General features: G+C 37.7%; 2 protein-coding genes across 4 annotated transcripts in view; one reads left to right on the top strand and one right to left on the bottom strand.

The window, feature by feature from the left end:
* The window catches only part of CCPG1 (cell cycle progression 1), a 20723-nt gene extending 12996 nt beyond the window's left edge, over window positions 1-7727 (top strand). The window contains exons 7-11 of one of the 3 annotated variants that reach the window (XM_031055866.1): window positions 19-223; window positions 622-633; window positions 3271-3392; window positions 4391-5808; window positions 6984-7727. In XM_031055866.1, coding sequence (XP_030911726.1) covers window positions 19-223; window positions 622-633; window positions 3271-3392; window positions 4391-5808; window positions 6984-7161 — 1935 coding nt within the window. In that variant the 3' untranslated portion in view covers window positions 7162-7727. The remainder of the gene's footprint in view (window positions 1-18; window positions 224-621; window positions 634-3270; window positions 3393-4390; window positions 5809-6983) is intronic. The other 2 variants (XM_031055867.1, XM_031055868.1) reach the window with 2 other exon arrangements.
* Window positions 7716-14747, bottom strand: PIGB (phosphatidylinositol glycan anchor biosynthesis class B). Its single transcript, XM_005419663.1, has 10 exons — window positions 14634-14747; window positions 13912-14016; window positions 13621-13751; window positions 12883-13023; window positions 12428-12479; window positions 11807-12018; window positions 10531-10595; window positions 9688-9898; window positions 8756-8936; window positions 7716-8192 (listed from the first exon to the last, which is right to left on the bottom strand). Exons 1-10 carry the CDS (start codon window positions 14679-14681, stop codon window positions 8061-8063), a joined length of 1278 nt encoding a protein of 425 aa, XP_005419720.1. The 5' UTR covers window positions 14682-14747; the 3' UTR covers window positions 7716-8060.
* Window positions 14748-14991: the final 244 nt, after the last annotated feature.

Genomic DNA, 14991 nt, shown 5'->3' with positions numbered 1-14991 from the left:
GACGAAAGCGCCAGCCAGGGCAGCCCGGCCGTGCGCAAGCGGCGCCCGCGGCGGCGCGGGGTGTCCGGCTCCGAGCCCGAGGGGGCGGCACCGGCACCGGCCGAGCCCGAGGCGGAGCCGCCCCGGGACGAGCAGCAGCAGCGGCAGTTCGGCAGCGGCCTCAACAGGTGCATCGTCCTGGCGCTGGTGATCGCCATCAGCATGGGCTTTGGGCACTTCTACGGTGAGTTCAGGGAGAGCAGAGCACACACAGTGCGCATCTTGTAGCAAATGCTGTTTTATTGTGGCTCCGACGTTTTATCTTGTTCTCTGCTGACAACCTAAGCCTGAAGATGAGAGAAAGCATCTGCAGCTGTAGTGGTAATACAGGGAGGTCCTTCAGCAGTGCAGCTGTATGTAATATACACTACTTTGTACAGTAATGGGGTAAATAGTGATTTTTCCTGAGTAGCTCTAGTTTTATATGAAAATATGCCTTTCTAAAAAGACATGTGATTCATTGGAGATGGGGATATCATTCTCTTTGGATTTTGTGTTGACCGATTGTTAGGGATTTCAATCTTGGCACTTCTTTTGAGATTTATATTAATTTTCACTTGATCCCATTTTTTTTTATTTTAGGTAAACCTGAAGGTAAGAGCCTTGAGTGATGTACTGTGGATGCTGTGCTTGCGCTCAGATTTACTTCTTAAACCATGCGTGTGTATGTGTACACACACATCCATATATGTATGCATACTTACATTGGGAAAATAAAACAATGAATCAGGATAAAACAAAGTCTCAGGAATTGCTAACATGTACATTGGGAAAATAAAACAATGAATCAAGTCTCAGGAATTGCTAACATATGTGGGATTATAGGAGCAACTAAGCCAATCATACAAACTCATTTTATGTAGTAGTAACTGGTGTGAAAACTGCTTGATGAGCATTGGCATGCTAGAGGCATAGAGGAGCCCAGTGACCACACCAGTCTGTGGTAGTGCTTGTGGGGGAACATGAGATCTCAGTTGATAATCACTTCACTGTATTTAGTTTGGTGTCAATAATAAATACTATCTTTTTAAAGAACTTGGAGATCTGTGGATGAAAGATACACTTTGAACGTGGACTCAAGTTAATACATTTTTTAAGGAATTCACTTGTTCATTCATTGAATCTGAACTTCTAAATAAAAATTGTCATCATTGATGACAGTGATGGCAGCATTTTTCAGCAGAAGGAAGGCAACTCTGTGTGGCTTCAGTTTTTGCTTCTTCAGGTGAAAGTTCTTCATGGCTATGGGATAACTTATCTTTCTACCACTAGAAAGAAAGTGAAGTTCTGCTTCCATCTTCCTGTTTTTAGGTTTGTTTTTTTTTCCAACACAAACTTGCAGGGAGAATCCATCTCCCTAGAGGACTACTTTGTAATTTTGTGGTTCAGATTGGAATGAATGTTTCCCACAGCACTCTTCTACTGTTGGCTAATTGTCATGTAAGGGGATTGAAAGTGTAACTTTTTTTAAAATTACTTTCCTTTTTTTGGGTCAATATCAGGATAATATTTTCTGTTTAGCTAGAGCTCTAGGACCCCCTTAAGACTTTCAGAGATGCAGAAAGCAAGTAGATTAGATTACTTAGATTAATTAATAGATTTTAATCAACAACTATATCCTAATCAATATTAAACTGAGTTAACTGGTTTTGTGATGCTCTAGGAAGGAGAACTGAATGAAGGCCAACTTTTCAGGTAACAGGTGAAGCTTAAATTAGGTAGAGGGTCCTTGCCAGAAAAATGTCTCCTTATGGACATTCAGATATTTAATTTTTTTCTTTAACCAGAAACTGCAAGGGTAACTATAGCTATAATGCTAGGGATTTGGATTGGTTACTTAAAGAATCTGAAGCATACTGTGACTTAGAGTACCAGCTGGAAACACAAACCAATTACTGAGGAATGGCACCTCAATATGTTAATTTTTAGTGTTGCTAAATGTCATTTTTGCTTATTGTACTTAAATTAGGATTTTTGATAAGGAGAGAAAGAGAGCTTTAAGTGTTTTCTGCAATTCAGGTTCTACCCAACATAAGCCCTTTATGCTAAATGATGATTTTTCAGTTGCAGGCTTTAGATTGTTAGGATTGATGGACTTCCTCAAAAGTATCTATAAAGATAAATATTAAAACCAAATTTACTGTCAGTATACTTAAATTCATTTATGAAAGGATCTGTGCTCTCAAGTCTGCAGACTTAAAATCATTGCTGTAAAAATGTTGCCTTTGCTTAGCTGAATTGAACTATTATAGTTCAGCTTGGTTTAACAGAACAGTCTTTTTTTAAGGTCACACTTGACAATAGATAAAAAAGAAGAGAGCACAAAACATTCATCAGTGTAAGTGTACTTAGAGTATTTCTTCTGTTTACAATATGTCTCCCCCTGCCTTTAAATACAGAAATAGATCTCTGATTATGGTGCAATGGTTTTGAAAGAAATACCTAAAAATTGCTGTTGCCTTCTTCTCTAGAGTCAATTCAAGAGAATCTTAAAAGCAAATATATAAAAACTACATCAGTGTTAGGATTTAGTGAACATGTGTTAGGTGAGGAAGTACCAGTCAAGAAGCTGTTCTTGACAAAGAAAATTTGGTGGCTAGTATGGCAGAGATACTTTTTCTGAAAACCAGGGTGTCTCAGCCTTTGTCTGACAGTTGAAAAACAGGACACTTGCTTACTCTGCAGCCTTTGCTTATGGATAGGAAGGGCAAGACAGGGCCTGAAATACTTGCTGCTTTGTGAGCAGTGTGTAATAATTGTATTTCTGCATGAATATTTAAACACTGTGATAATACCCTCTTATTCATGTAATTCAATTAACAGTCAAGGTTGGAGTTCTGAAGTGGATAATGCATGGTCCAATAGTCTCCCTTTTATCCTGGTTGATTTGCATGTTTCTAAAAAACTTACAGAGAAGTCACAAAATATTCTTTCCTGCATTACTTGCTTGTTTGGATCTAACTTATTTCTATGTAGTCTTCCAAGATTCCTTTGTTTATTATTAATGAAAAAAACAGTGTAGAAGCAAATTTTTGGGTCTGAGAAATGGTTTATCATTGAAGGAAACAATTCTGTTACAGCTAAAGTTACTGGTAAGGACAGGGCTGAAATGGCAAGGTAAGAGTGCTTTTCAATTTACAGAGAGAATGAAGATAATGTTTAGGTTCCTCTGTTCCTCTAACTGCTTACTCTGAGTCAGTCTATCAAAAGAAACTTTTTTTATCTTTGTAGGTACAGTGCAGATCCAGAAACGGCAGCAGCTGGTGACAAAGACACGTGAATTAAAAGATCTGAAAGATGACCTTTACCAGTGCCAACAAGAGCAAGGAGATCAAGTGCACCACAAAGGGGGGGTAGGTGTGAGCTTAGCTGAAGTCATTGCATAATTCTGTTATGTGTGTATTTTGCTCAAAGTGAAATTAATTTCTCACACAAATCCATTAAATTTTTGTCTTTAGCAAGTTCTTTCAGAGAACTTTCCCCATGATTATTGACAAGTGTTTATGTTGACTGAATTTGCTCTTGGAATGTGTTTAAACATACTGGGGTTTATGTCTGTAGTCTAGGAGTTATCTGGACACAGAGACTGTTTCCCTGTGATACAGTGCCAGGTTGTCATCAATGAGGACAACTGAAGTAGAAAATGCTTGTAAAAACATGTTGAACCTACAGGTTTTGTGAATTTCCTTTCTAAATTATCAATAGTTATTAATTTTTTGAATACTTAAGCCATACTTCTGGTTTTTTACTGTTGCATCATCCAGAGAGAAGATTAGGGAGTGGGGTTTTTTTTAGGTTTTCTTTTATGTGTCTGTTAGCAGCATTTGTCATAATTCAGTATGTTCTAGAGCTTGTCAATGATGCCAAAAGACTAGAGAGCTCTTTTTGTGTTAGTGTATAGTTACACAAACAGTATTTTCAGATTTGGTTCAAAATCAGTTTGTGAATTTCTGCCCCAACAGCTAAATGCCTTTGCTTCTGCTAATTTTTTGGTAATCTGTAAATCCAGTTTGCTGAACATAAATGAACAGCAAAGTTGCACATTTTGATTTCCTTTGAAGATGTTAGAGTTCATGTACCTAACTGACTATTCTTTAGCTAGTTAAACCAATACAAGTGAGGGGTGATGACCTCTGGCTGGCTGGGAGAGTTTCTCACATGGTCTTTGTTGCCAAGAACGCGTGTGATAAACAAACCAGCTCTATTTTTGCATCTTGGCTGTGCATGTTTCATTGCATCCAGAATGACAAGTAAGCTCTGTTTGGGCTACCTTGCTTTTTCGTCTTTCTAGCTAAAATTGTAACAATTCTCATTGTAGTATTTCTGCTTGTTTTCTTTTTGTTTCTTTTAGTCACTCAAGGGAGATCTTGACACATGTTTGACCTTTACTGAAGTGGAGAAGAAATCCTTTGATTCTCAAAAAAAAAGTCTTGCTGCAGAAAATCAGCACTTAAGAGAATCTCTAGAGAAAGAAGAAAAAGCTTTGGCCTCACTTCAAGAAGAATTAAGGAAGCTAAGACAACAAATTAGAAACTTGGAAGATAAAGGTAGTAGCAGTGAATCTATTGTAATAGAAAATCAGAAACTAAGGGAGCATTTGGAAGAGGAAAAGCAAAGGAACAGCAATTTTCTCAGGCAAAAGGAAACACTCTTTGCGGAGGCACAGATGCTAAGGCGAGAACTGGACAAAGAACGTCATGTTACAGAAGCTCTGAAGAAAGAACTAGAACACTTAAGTTCTCGTCAAGCACCTCACAGTGCTGCTGCTGCTGCTGATGATGATGAGACATTAAGAGAAAATCAAGAAATAGAAACTCTGCGAGGAAGACTGGCAGAACTAGAAAAGAAGCTGAACTTTGAGCAACAACGCTCTGACTTATGGGAGAAGCTGTATGTTGAAGCAAAAGACCAGTCTGAAAAACAAGAAATTTATGAAAGTGGACAAAAGAAAGGTGCTAAAGGGCAAAGTAAGAGTAGAAAGAAATCAAAGGAGACATTTTTTGGTTCAGTTAAAGAAACTTTTGATGCTATGAAAAATTCCACAAAAGAGTTTGTAAGACACCATAAAGAAAAGATTAAGCAGGCTAAAGAAGCAGTGAAAGAAAACTTGAAAAAATTCTCTGATTCTGTAAAGTCTACATTCAGACACTTCAAAGATACCACAAAAAACATCTTTGATGAAAAAGAGAAGTCATCAAGTGATAAAAGATATGAGGCAAACAAGAAAGCTCGAACTTTTTACCGAGACCATAACTCCTACGAGAATCTGAAGCACATGCATTACAGGGGACCTCACATGCCCAAAGAATCCAGAAATGGAAGGAAACATCATTTTACAACATATGAAAAAGATTCAGATTCCCAGAAATGTCTCAATGATCATTTGTGTAATAGAAAACATCAGTTTGCCCTAAAGGGCTGCTCTGGTATTTTTGAATGTGCTCATCAAGAATTCCTTAGTCTCTTTAACAGAGTTTCGGATCCCATCAGGGTGGATGAATTTAATCGGTTAATGAGAAAGTACTTGCAGCAAGTTGTACATAACTTTCATCACTGGAGAGAACTAGAAAATTTCATCAATAAATTTTTTCACAATGGATTGTTTATACATGACCAGATGCTGTTCACTGATTTTGTTAATGACGTCAAGGATTACCTGGAAGATATGAAGGAATACCAAAGTAATAATGAGAAGGTTTTTGAGGATTTGGACAAATATGTCTACAGATACTACTTCCATTATGATAATTCACCCCAGTATGGACCCAGGTTTGTTTCCATGTTTCCTGTACTTGGTAACACAGAGAAGTGTTCTTTGTAAGGACAACCAATGTCCTTGTTGTAGCTGCTGGTCTTTGAGCAGGTATGTGTATGTGTGTGTGTGTATACATATACACACACACATATGCTAGAAGACTTTCTGAAGGACTTAGTGGAAATATTAGATTATGTTATACAAAGTGGATCTGTAGAACCGTTATGTAAATTTTGTCTGTGTGCATATCTGATGTTTCTACTGGGTTCTTTAGAAAACTGGAACTGCCAGTAGGATTTCTTTAGACCAAACAGCCCTGATTGCCTGTCTGATGGAATGAGGAACTGTCTTGGAGCATTAACTGGGGCTTCCTTTTTGTCCTTTGCTGAATGAGGTTTTTGAGTGTATTTAAGGTGTGTCTGAGTTCTGTTCTGGCAGATACATGTCACTACTCTCCTGTAGATTAGTGTAATACTGGGTCAGTCTGTATGCCCAGAGCAGAGCTCATCACACAGCAGGCTTTAGTTCAGATCCTGACCCTGACTAAGCTTTGTTCAGACTTGCTCACAATGGCCCTTTGTGTCAATTGTTTCCTACATTCCTTTCCTAGATCTGAAGGTGTTCTCAGGACTTTACAAATTTACACTTGAATTATTTATCATTGCATGTACTTTACTGCAGCTCAAGTCTGAACTATTAACTACTTTGGGGTTACTAAGTATTATGTAACGTAGCACTTTCTCCTATTGAAAGGTGAACCATGAGGGTGATAGTCCTATTATCAGCTACCCAGTTCATTTGGTTTTGGCAAACACATAAGTTTATGATTTTATTTATAGTCCATCTTCCTAATTTATTATCAAATGAAATTTATTTTTAAATTAAATACCTAATTTGTGAGAATTTCAGGTTGCAGAAAAACAATTCCAAATTCTTTTACTGATACTGTTATACAAAAGCTTGTGATACCAGCTGCATTTTTATTTTTAGAAAGCATTTCTTTTGTATATACCATCTTATTGGTGATTTAAACAAAGAAATGCCTCCACCATTTTTCTTACAAGCTAATGGACTACTTACTACTGATTTTGTTTTCAATGAACCTCAGCATGTTAAAAGCTGTACTTGAAAATGTAATTGTGTTACAAAATGCTTTTAGTAGTAATAAGCTTTTGTTTACTCCTTGCAGTCGACCTAAAAGACCTTTTACACAAACTGAAAATTCCAGACATGAAAAACAAGCTCAGAAGTACCAACACCGTAATAAAAGAGAAGGTAAATGGCATAAACATGGTCGCACTAATGGAAGACACATGGCAAATCTTGAAATAGAATTGGGGCAACTACCCTTCGATCCAAAATATTGAATAATTTATTGTAAAAATTAAGATTAAAATTCACATGCTCTCTGGAAACTAATTGTTTTTCAACAAAGCAGCAAAATGCAAATTTTTTTTCTGAATAATTTGATTTTTACATATTTTTGTTAACAGGCAGAAGTCAGGCTTTCTGATTTGCATATTCTGTACCGTTGCTTTAACTGTTCTTTGGAAGTGAAGATAGTTTGGGTGCCAGCAGTATTGTTGCAGAAACTAGGCATGCCATGACCTGTGTATGAAAAAATGCTTAATTGCATTCCATTAGTGTAGTTAAAGCTTGAGCCATGCATAATGTACCAACTACTAACTCCAATGTTTGATATACTAACTTCATCTCATCCTTCAAAAAATAGATCAACATTGTGGTAATGTATTTGTTAGTGTTCTGTAACCTTATATTTGCTTCCTGTCTTTGGGGGGGTTCAAGAGCCTGTTGAATTGTGAAGAATTTGCTGTGCTGCATTCTAATCAGCGTGCTGATTTAAACACTTGAAACGTCTTGCATATCTGCATATTGTAGAAGAAAAATAAAAAAAGAGACATTGTGGGTAAAAGTCTTTTATTATAAAAGAAACTCAGCAAAGCTGTACAGTTCTATAAAAACGGTCCAGTCTTGTCCGTATTTTATTGCTTAAGTACTCATATGGTAATTTTGGTCTTCCCAATGATTTCTAGTGTTGTAAGGTGGATCAGGAACACCACCCTGCCCTACTGCTACTGAAGCTGCCTTCAGGAAGAGGTTTTTATGCTTGCAGGCAGCCACTGGCTGCCTCATGGGACTGCCCCAGTTTCAGACTCAGTGCTTTCTCCTTTCTGCAGTGCGAGGTGTAAGCATAGCTACTGCTATGCAAAACTGATCTCCTTAGGTCCGGGCTCTAGCCTGATCTTCAGGGATAATTCATTTCAGTTTTCCTCCTGTAGATGGAGATGTGGCTTCCAACTCGTCCTTGAGGTACATGAGTGTGGAAGATAGTGGCTGTTTTCTCATAGCCCCTTAAAGCTAGAAATGATGATATTTCCTGCAAATGAACGTACATTAATTTCCACAGTAAGAAAACACAGCTGGGAGCATAAGAATAGTGTTCCAAAGTCTCATGACAACCATCAGTTCAACTGTCCCTGGGAAGCTTTATCCTTTATTTTAGGAAAGCCTGCTAGAAAAAGAAGCACTTATCCTGTTTGATCCTGTCTGGAGCAGATATTCACCAGCCACCATTGTTTGAATTCATGGACTTCATTAAAGATTTGAGGGGTTAAAAGGTACTGTGACTGCAGGTGTTTTTAGTTTTCATTGTTGCTTACTTAAAAGTGCAGTTTCTGGGAATAGATGGCACATTTGTTTTAACATTACTTTGTGGCCTGTAGAATTTGCACAGAGGAAAGGACATACATGAACATTAAATACATAGCAGTGGAATGATTTCAATAATCTTATTATGGGCCAGAGGGGTCAATTTTAATATAAGCTATGTTTTAAAAAGTTGTGAACAACAATTTTCAAAAATTTTAACTATAACTCTTCCCTAATTTATTTTGTAACTTATCCTCAGAAGCAGTTTGTTTCATCTTGGTGTTACCATACCTGTTCTAGCACATTGAAGAGGATCAAGTGACTGGGTAATAATGTGTCATTGTAAAACTCCTTGTTCAGCCAGCCAAGTGGGTTAGAGTAAAACACATCTGCTTCATCAACGTAGCTCACATTGCCAGTTAGGTCTGGGGGACACTGAAGGAATCTCATTTTTAGAGGACAGTGAACATGACTAGGGAGAAAAACAAAAACACATTTCATGATAAACTGACCAGAATCAGAGATTTGAAATGACTCATCACTTCAAAAGACACCTCAGTCAAAACAAAAATCAATTACATTTTTTTCCTCAGAGTAGTACTTTCTTCCCTTCAATACTTCATATGAAAGCAAAGTAGAGCAAGCAGACTCAGCTCCAAACTGCTGGGACTGTGTTGTTAGCAGTTAACAGAAAATACATTTATCTTAATAAAAATACCATTTGCACAACATCAGTTTCTTAAAAAGGTACTTTTCTATATCAGCTTCACTAGTTATATCTGCTTTAACATTTTGTTTACTTGCCAGGATCTACTGAAAACCTTTTGCAGTGACCTACGTAACTGTTGTAATGACATTTCTTTACTGCCTAGCAGCAGAAGTAAAATTAATAATTTTGATTGTAACAATTAGTGTTTAATTTTGTTAAAAATGTTATCATAATGAAGAAGTGTGACATACTTAGCGAAGTCATTAGACTTACTGCATATCCTCATACGAAGCTATATCACAAAAATGAGTAAAGCTTAGATGCTGAATTTTATTCTGTGGTATAAACATTTGGCTCATGTCCCCTATTCACTCTGTATTAACTGTATGAAAAATCAAAACTCTTCCTGTATACATTTATATATCTCAATTTATTAAGCCTTGGAAAAAGGAAATCTTGATTTCTGATTAAGAGTTTGGATTTTAGTGTAGGGCACTGTTGACACTTTTAATACCTGTAAAATGGGGTAGAGTGGCATGGCATCAGGATGAAAACGAAAGCTTGTGACTGCTGAGAGTGATTGCAGAGCTGCTGGATGTGACTCATAACATCCAGAGTGCCTCGCTGGTGAACCAAGCCTGTGTACAGGGCTGGGACTAAATTGGATAACAGCAGGAAACTTGCTGCAGTTTTCTTCCATGCTTTCAGGTATCTCAAAGAATATCCTACAGAAACATTGGAGTAAGTTTGGGAGATAAACAATTCACGCATTTTGAAAGCCTAATACAGTGGCAATACAATTTCAAAATCAGTGCTTTGTCTCTTTAAATTTAATTTCTTGTCGTGAAAACCAGTCCATTCAGTAGTTTGGATGAATGATATATGGCAACTTGCTGATGTGTTCTGATTCATGCAAGTCCATGTTGAGCCAGAATAAATGGTAACTACATGTGCATGGCTGTGGTATTCTTTTTCTCCAAACTGCTGAAAACTACAGCATTCCTTTATTGTTATTAAATTTTGAGCTTCTGGCCTTGGAAAAGCATATTCCATTTTTTTTCCCATCTCCAATCAGTGCCCCTTCTCCCCACTTTGCTTGAAGGAGGTAACAATGGGAAAAGGCACACAATTGTCACGTTTTTGCAGGAATACTTTTATCCATGCTAAGGATTCTCTATCTGTGCTACAGTCACTTGCTCTCCCTCATCTTTTTTCTTTCTCTTTTTAACTAGCTGTAAGAAAAGGCTAGGCTAATTCTAAGAATCCTTTATCAAATACCTACATTGACCATTAACAGTCTCTCTGGGTAAAAATCATATCCAGGTAAGGTTGCAAGTCATTTGAAACCAATGCTTACCACAAAAAATCATGCAGAATGGCAGTACTGGATAGATGAACCTGAATTCCTTATGGCTCAGTGTGCTGTAAGAAAACATACAGTAGTACAGCAAGAAAGTTAAATGCTTCAGTTCTGTTGACAAAATGTGTTTTAGAGCACAGGGAAGAAGAGCACATGCATGTATTAAGAAGCTTTTGGTATTGAAGCAGTTAAGAGTAAAAATCCAAATTGTCACTTTTGAAGAACATAAGTACATTCAAATTAAGACTATTTGGTCAGTTTAAACCAAGCACTGTTAAAAACTCCTGGCTATTACAATTGAGTGGTCTGATTCTTTGACAACTAGATGTAATTTAACCAGTACTTCACCAATCTGTTTTCTGTAATAAGACACAATAAATAGTGTGGATGAAAAGCTAAGATTCAAGTGCTCCTTTGTATCTAGCAATTTAACCTCTGCTAATACAAAAATATACAATTTCCCATGACAACTTTTTGGGCTTTTTTGGGGATTACTGCAGCTCTCAGGTCTTTGGACTCAAAGGGGTTCTTACAAAACTAAGGGAGGTAAAAAAGTCCTAAAGCCAATAAAGCTACTTCCAGTTTTAAGCTGGAAAGAAGAAATTGCATTTCTGGTCTTGCTACTGTTTTGCTGTAGTCTATTACTACGATAGTATAAAAGTATTTATTGCTTAGTATTTATTTACCTGCTCTATTTTTTCATGTCTGAAAGTGTCTCTTCTGTTTAACCTACAGTTAATTCTGATGCTTTAGAAAAAACTTACCTTTTCTTACACTTCCGAGCTTACAGTGAGAAATACAGCCCTATGGTAGCTAAGAGCTGTGTATAAACTTGTGAATGGAGTAAGTTTTAGAGGTCTAAGAATCTCTCATCTTAGTGGGGATGTATTAAAGAACCAAATGAAATGGTGTTTTCATTAACAGGCATCTAATGAACTCAGTTTTCTAACTAGTTCTATTTTTGTTTAAACACCTGCTGGGTGATTGAGTGTTGGCTTTGGGATTTTTTAAATTTCATTTAATGATGAATTATTTTATTCTTTAAAGGTCTAATCAGTTCTAAAGATACATGTTGGTGACAATACAGGAAGCAGTATTACACAAAATTCTAGAACCAGTTTTATAACTGATGGCATTTCTTGGAGTGTTTGAACAGTTTCTCTAAGTTTTCTATCACTTAACTGAATACTACGCTGCTTTGTTCTGGAGAGGACAGGAGCTTTGCCAAGAACACAAGCAGTGAGAGGCAGCAGTTCCCCTCAGCAGAGATTACCTGTACACCAGCAGTGTCCAGATCAGTGCCAGCAGAAGGATGCGGAACCTCCTTGGTGCCAGCGCACAGCCGTGAATAAAGAACGGCAGATGGGGACCCAGCACAACTGGCAGTCCCTGAGTCAAGTACCAGTGCCAGGGGTGAGAGCCATAAAATGTTCCCAAATTCTGCAGCACGTTGAATTTCAAGAAGTTCAGCTGAACCAGTACCCACTGGGAGATAGGGGGGAGTTAAAACACAAATCCAAAGTCAAACCCAACAGCTACATTGAATTACACAGTCATCACTGGCCCTACAGAATACATTTTCACTCCTATTTCAGGTTGGTTTTTTTTTTTACTAAGACTCAGCATGGAGTTCCTATATTTAGCAATTAATCACAGAAGTGTGTAAGTTTGTAGTTTGTTGATAACTATTGAGGACTGAGCATACTTATTTTATGTCCATCATTTGAAATACCTAAGAAGTCAGTGTTCAAGGATTTGTGGCTTAGGATATATTTAGGGATCACAGACCAGACACTGTCACAGAAACAAGAGAAGTCAGAGAAATCTGAAATATCCACCAATGCTAAAATACTAAACCCCAACCTTCTTATAAGTCAAGTTTAAAACAGCTTACCTCACCAAAAAACACACGGTCAATTATTAAAGAGGTTCCTACTGTGACCAATCTGCAAAAATGGAAAGTTTGTTGCACTGATATTGCCTGAACTGCTTTTGTTATCTTCTCCAGCTGTCAAAACTCTGATTCCTAGTATTTTTGAGGTTATCCATACTCATGGCCATTTTACAGTGGCCACTTGCCATCACCTGGTATCCTTGGCACAATCCCAGATTAAGCTGGAATGCTGCTCATGTTTCACCATCATGAAATCTTTCCTGGTGCTTTTTGCAGCATATACAACAGTTTGAAGGAAACGTGCCCCTTCCTTAAACTTTTGCAAAAGGACTCTATTTGTTCTCTTTTTTATTTAAATGCTATCAAGTTTTTTGGACTGTCTGCCTTTGCAGTGGTAAAACCAATCTTAAGATGTAGCTGTGCACAGTCCCAGTTTAAACTGAGAAAGAACTTACCCAACTGGAATGCAGTTGTGTAGGACAAGGTCTGCTTTCCTCTGTTCTTGCAAAAAATGGCTGAAGACCAAAGGCATCCATGGGATAACAGCAGTGGGACGAATAATAATTGCAAGCGCAACCAAAGCTAAATACTTACAACTAGAAGGAAGAAACATAAAAACCCAGCAGCTTATCAAAAGGTCTGGTCAATTCTTTTGCAGACAGTGACATTTCAACAACTGTCATGTCTCTGGCCAAAAGTTTTTCATACTGCAGGTACCTTTGACTCTCTGAGTGCAGATACTCTCTCTTGCTTAGAAGGCTGCAACTCTAGAATTGCTTTGTTACAATAGAGTTGCTAACTAGAGGTACCTACTTTAAAATAGGGAGTGATAAAGAAAATTGTGACCACCAATTCACCTATATCTGACCCCAAAAAGCTTTAGTTATCTTTTCCCAAGTTACTCTATGTTCCAGTGTTTTAAAGTTTAAAATAAAAGCTTCCCATAACGTCACACTTTGCAAAAGGAAAGAGGGGAATAGCTAATTTTACATCCAGCTATAACATAATCTTAAAAATATACTTAGAGGAAATACTAGAGTGTTCCTTCCATGGGACAGAACTCTTGCTACATGAATGAGGGGGCTTTGGTTGCCTTAGATGTTAAGAAAAAAGTTAGCATTTTAAACAATATCAGTAGATTGGTGTCATCCCAAATCAAAAATTATCAGTATTGTTATGAGAAAGTTTCTCACCTGTTCGCCATCTTGGAGCCTTTTATTGGATAGTAGGAAAGAGCAAAAATGGTAAGAATAGTCTCCATGGTGTTTGTTAGAGTTCTGGTACAGGAATACCATGTAAACCAGGAACAGAGTTGGCTGAAGAACTGAAAATAATTATGAACACATTAAAACAAGTTCACCTAAATGAAGGTGGTGATTCTTCAAGGTGTGACATATCATTTTGCACTTATTTACACTCACTTATTTTACAATGCAAAACCAGTGTTTATTACCATGCATAATTTTTTAAAGGCTGTGACTCACCACGAACTTTGCTGTTTCTGAATTTTCAAGGTGTTGCACTAATGAGTAAAGCTTCACATCAGCAAAAGCAGCCAGTATTGCCTGTGCAAGCCTAGGGACCCAGATCTGTGTAAGCAGAGAGAAAACTGTACTTGCAACAAACCAAGTTAAATTCCAAGTTTTAAGAGAGGACTGAATTAGTGAATGACTGTTCAAGCATGAAAATAGTGAATTGGTGAGTATTTTCTATAGCTTTTTATGATTTTAAAAATGAAATAGTAAGGGCCTTGGGTAAGGATAGTATTTCTGCCAAAACAGAGAATGTTGGAAGTTCAACTGAAAGTGTTCAGAGATGGAAAGTAGAATTATCTGCTTTACATCTCCAGTAGAAATCAGAAGGGGCTGTTAGTTCTTGTGGGTTGAGTGCAAATATACATTGCTAAACACTTTGGAAAACTGAACTACTGTGCAATTATGATGTAGTGGCAAACACAATCAGTATGAAAATGCAAGAGATTGACAGAGACCTCTGCACTTGCAGGCATCAGTGTTGTGACTGGAAATTTGTTAAGGCGTTCTGTTCCCATGGGAAGTTAGTGGGATCTCTGTGTTCACACATCTCTAATTGCCAGACTCAAGGCTTTGCATTTTACTTGAACAATGATAAAAATACGCTGTGTTTAAATACAATACTTTAAAATTGAATATAAATAGCACATGCACATTTTTTTGATTATACTCACCAGCAGCTGAACATTATCCTTAGCCAGCAGCTGTAATGCTTTGTACATGCTTGCAAAGATCAGTGGGTACGAGTAGCCCCTTAAGTTACTTGTCCATTCCCAAGTCAGGTAACCATAATTACGAATATTAAGGACAGATAATGACCAAATGAAAGGAAAAGCTTCACCCGAGCCATTCGGATCGAGACCTGTCCCTTGGGCCAGAGCGGTGGGGGTGTATGTTGCTTATCAAGCCGACACCTTATTGTCGGGGAAAGCCGTACTCGAGCAGCCCCGCTCAGGGCACCGCGGGGGGCGCGGGGAGCGATGAGAGGGCGGGGGGGCCGCGGTGGGCGAAGGATATTTGAAGACCATGCGA

Source organism: Geospiza fortis, unplaced genomic scaffold, assembly GCF_000277835.1.
Source record: "Geospiza fortis unplaced genomic scaffold, GeoFor_1.0 scaffold171, whole genome shotgun sequence".
Taxonomy (NCBI): Eukaryota; Metazoa; Chordata; class Aves; order Passeriformes; family Thraupidae; genus Geospiza; species Geospiza fortis.
The sequence above is the reverse complement of the archived record's forward strand: the minus strand, read 5'-3'. Positions and strand labels throughout refer to the sequence as shown.

Bases quoted from the DNA above. Each gene is read 5' to 3' on its own strand.
- PIGB (XM_005419663.1), bottom strand. From the start codon at position 14,681: ATGTACAAAGCATTACAGCTGCTGGCTAAGGATAATGTTCAGCTGCTG. The intron at 13,752-13,911 runs GTGAGTCACAGC...AATTATTTTCAG, and splicing joins CAGAAACAGCAAAGTTCGTG to TTCTTCAGCCAACTCTGTTC. The intron at 8,193-8,755 runs GTATGGTAACAC...GTTCATTTGCAG, and splicing joins TCTTCAATGTGCTAGAACAG to GAAATATCATCATTTCTAGC.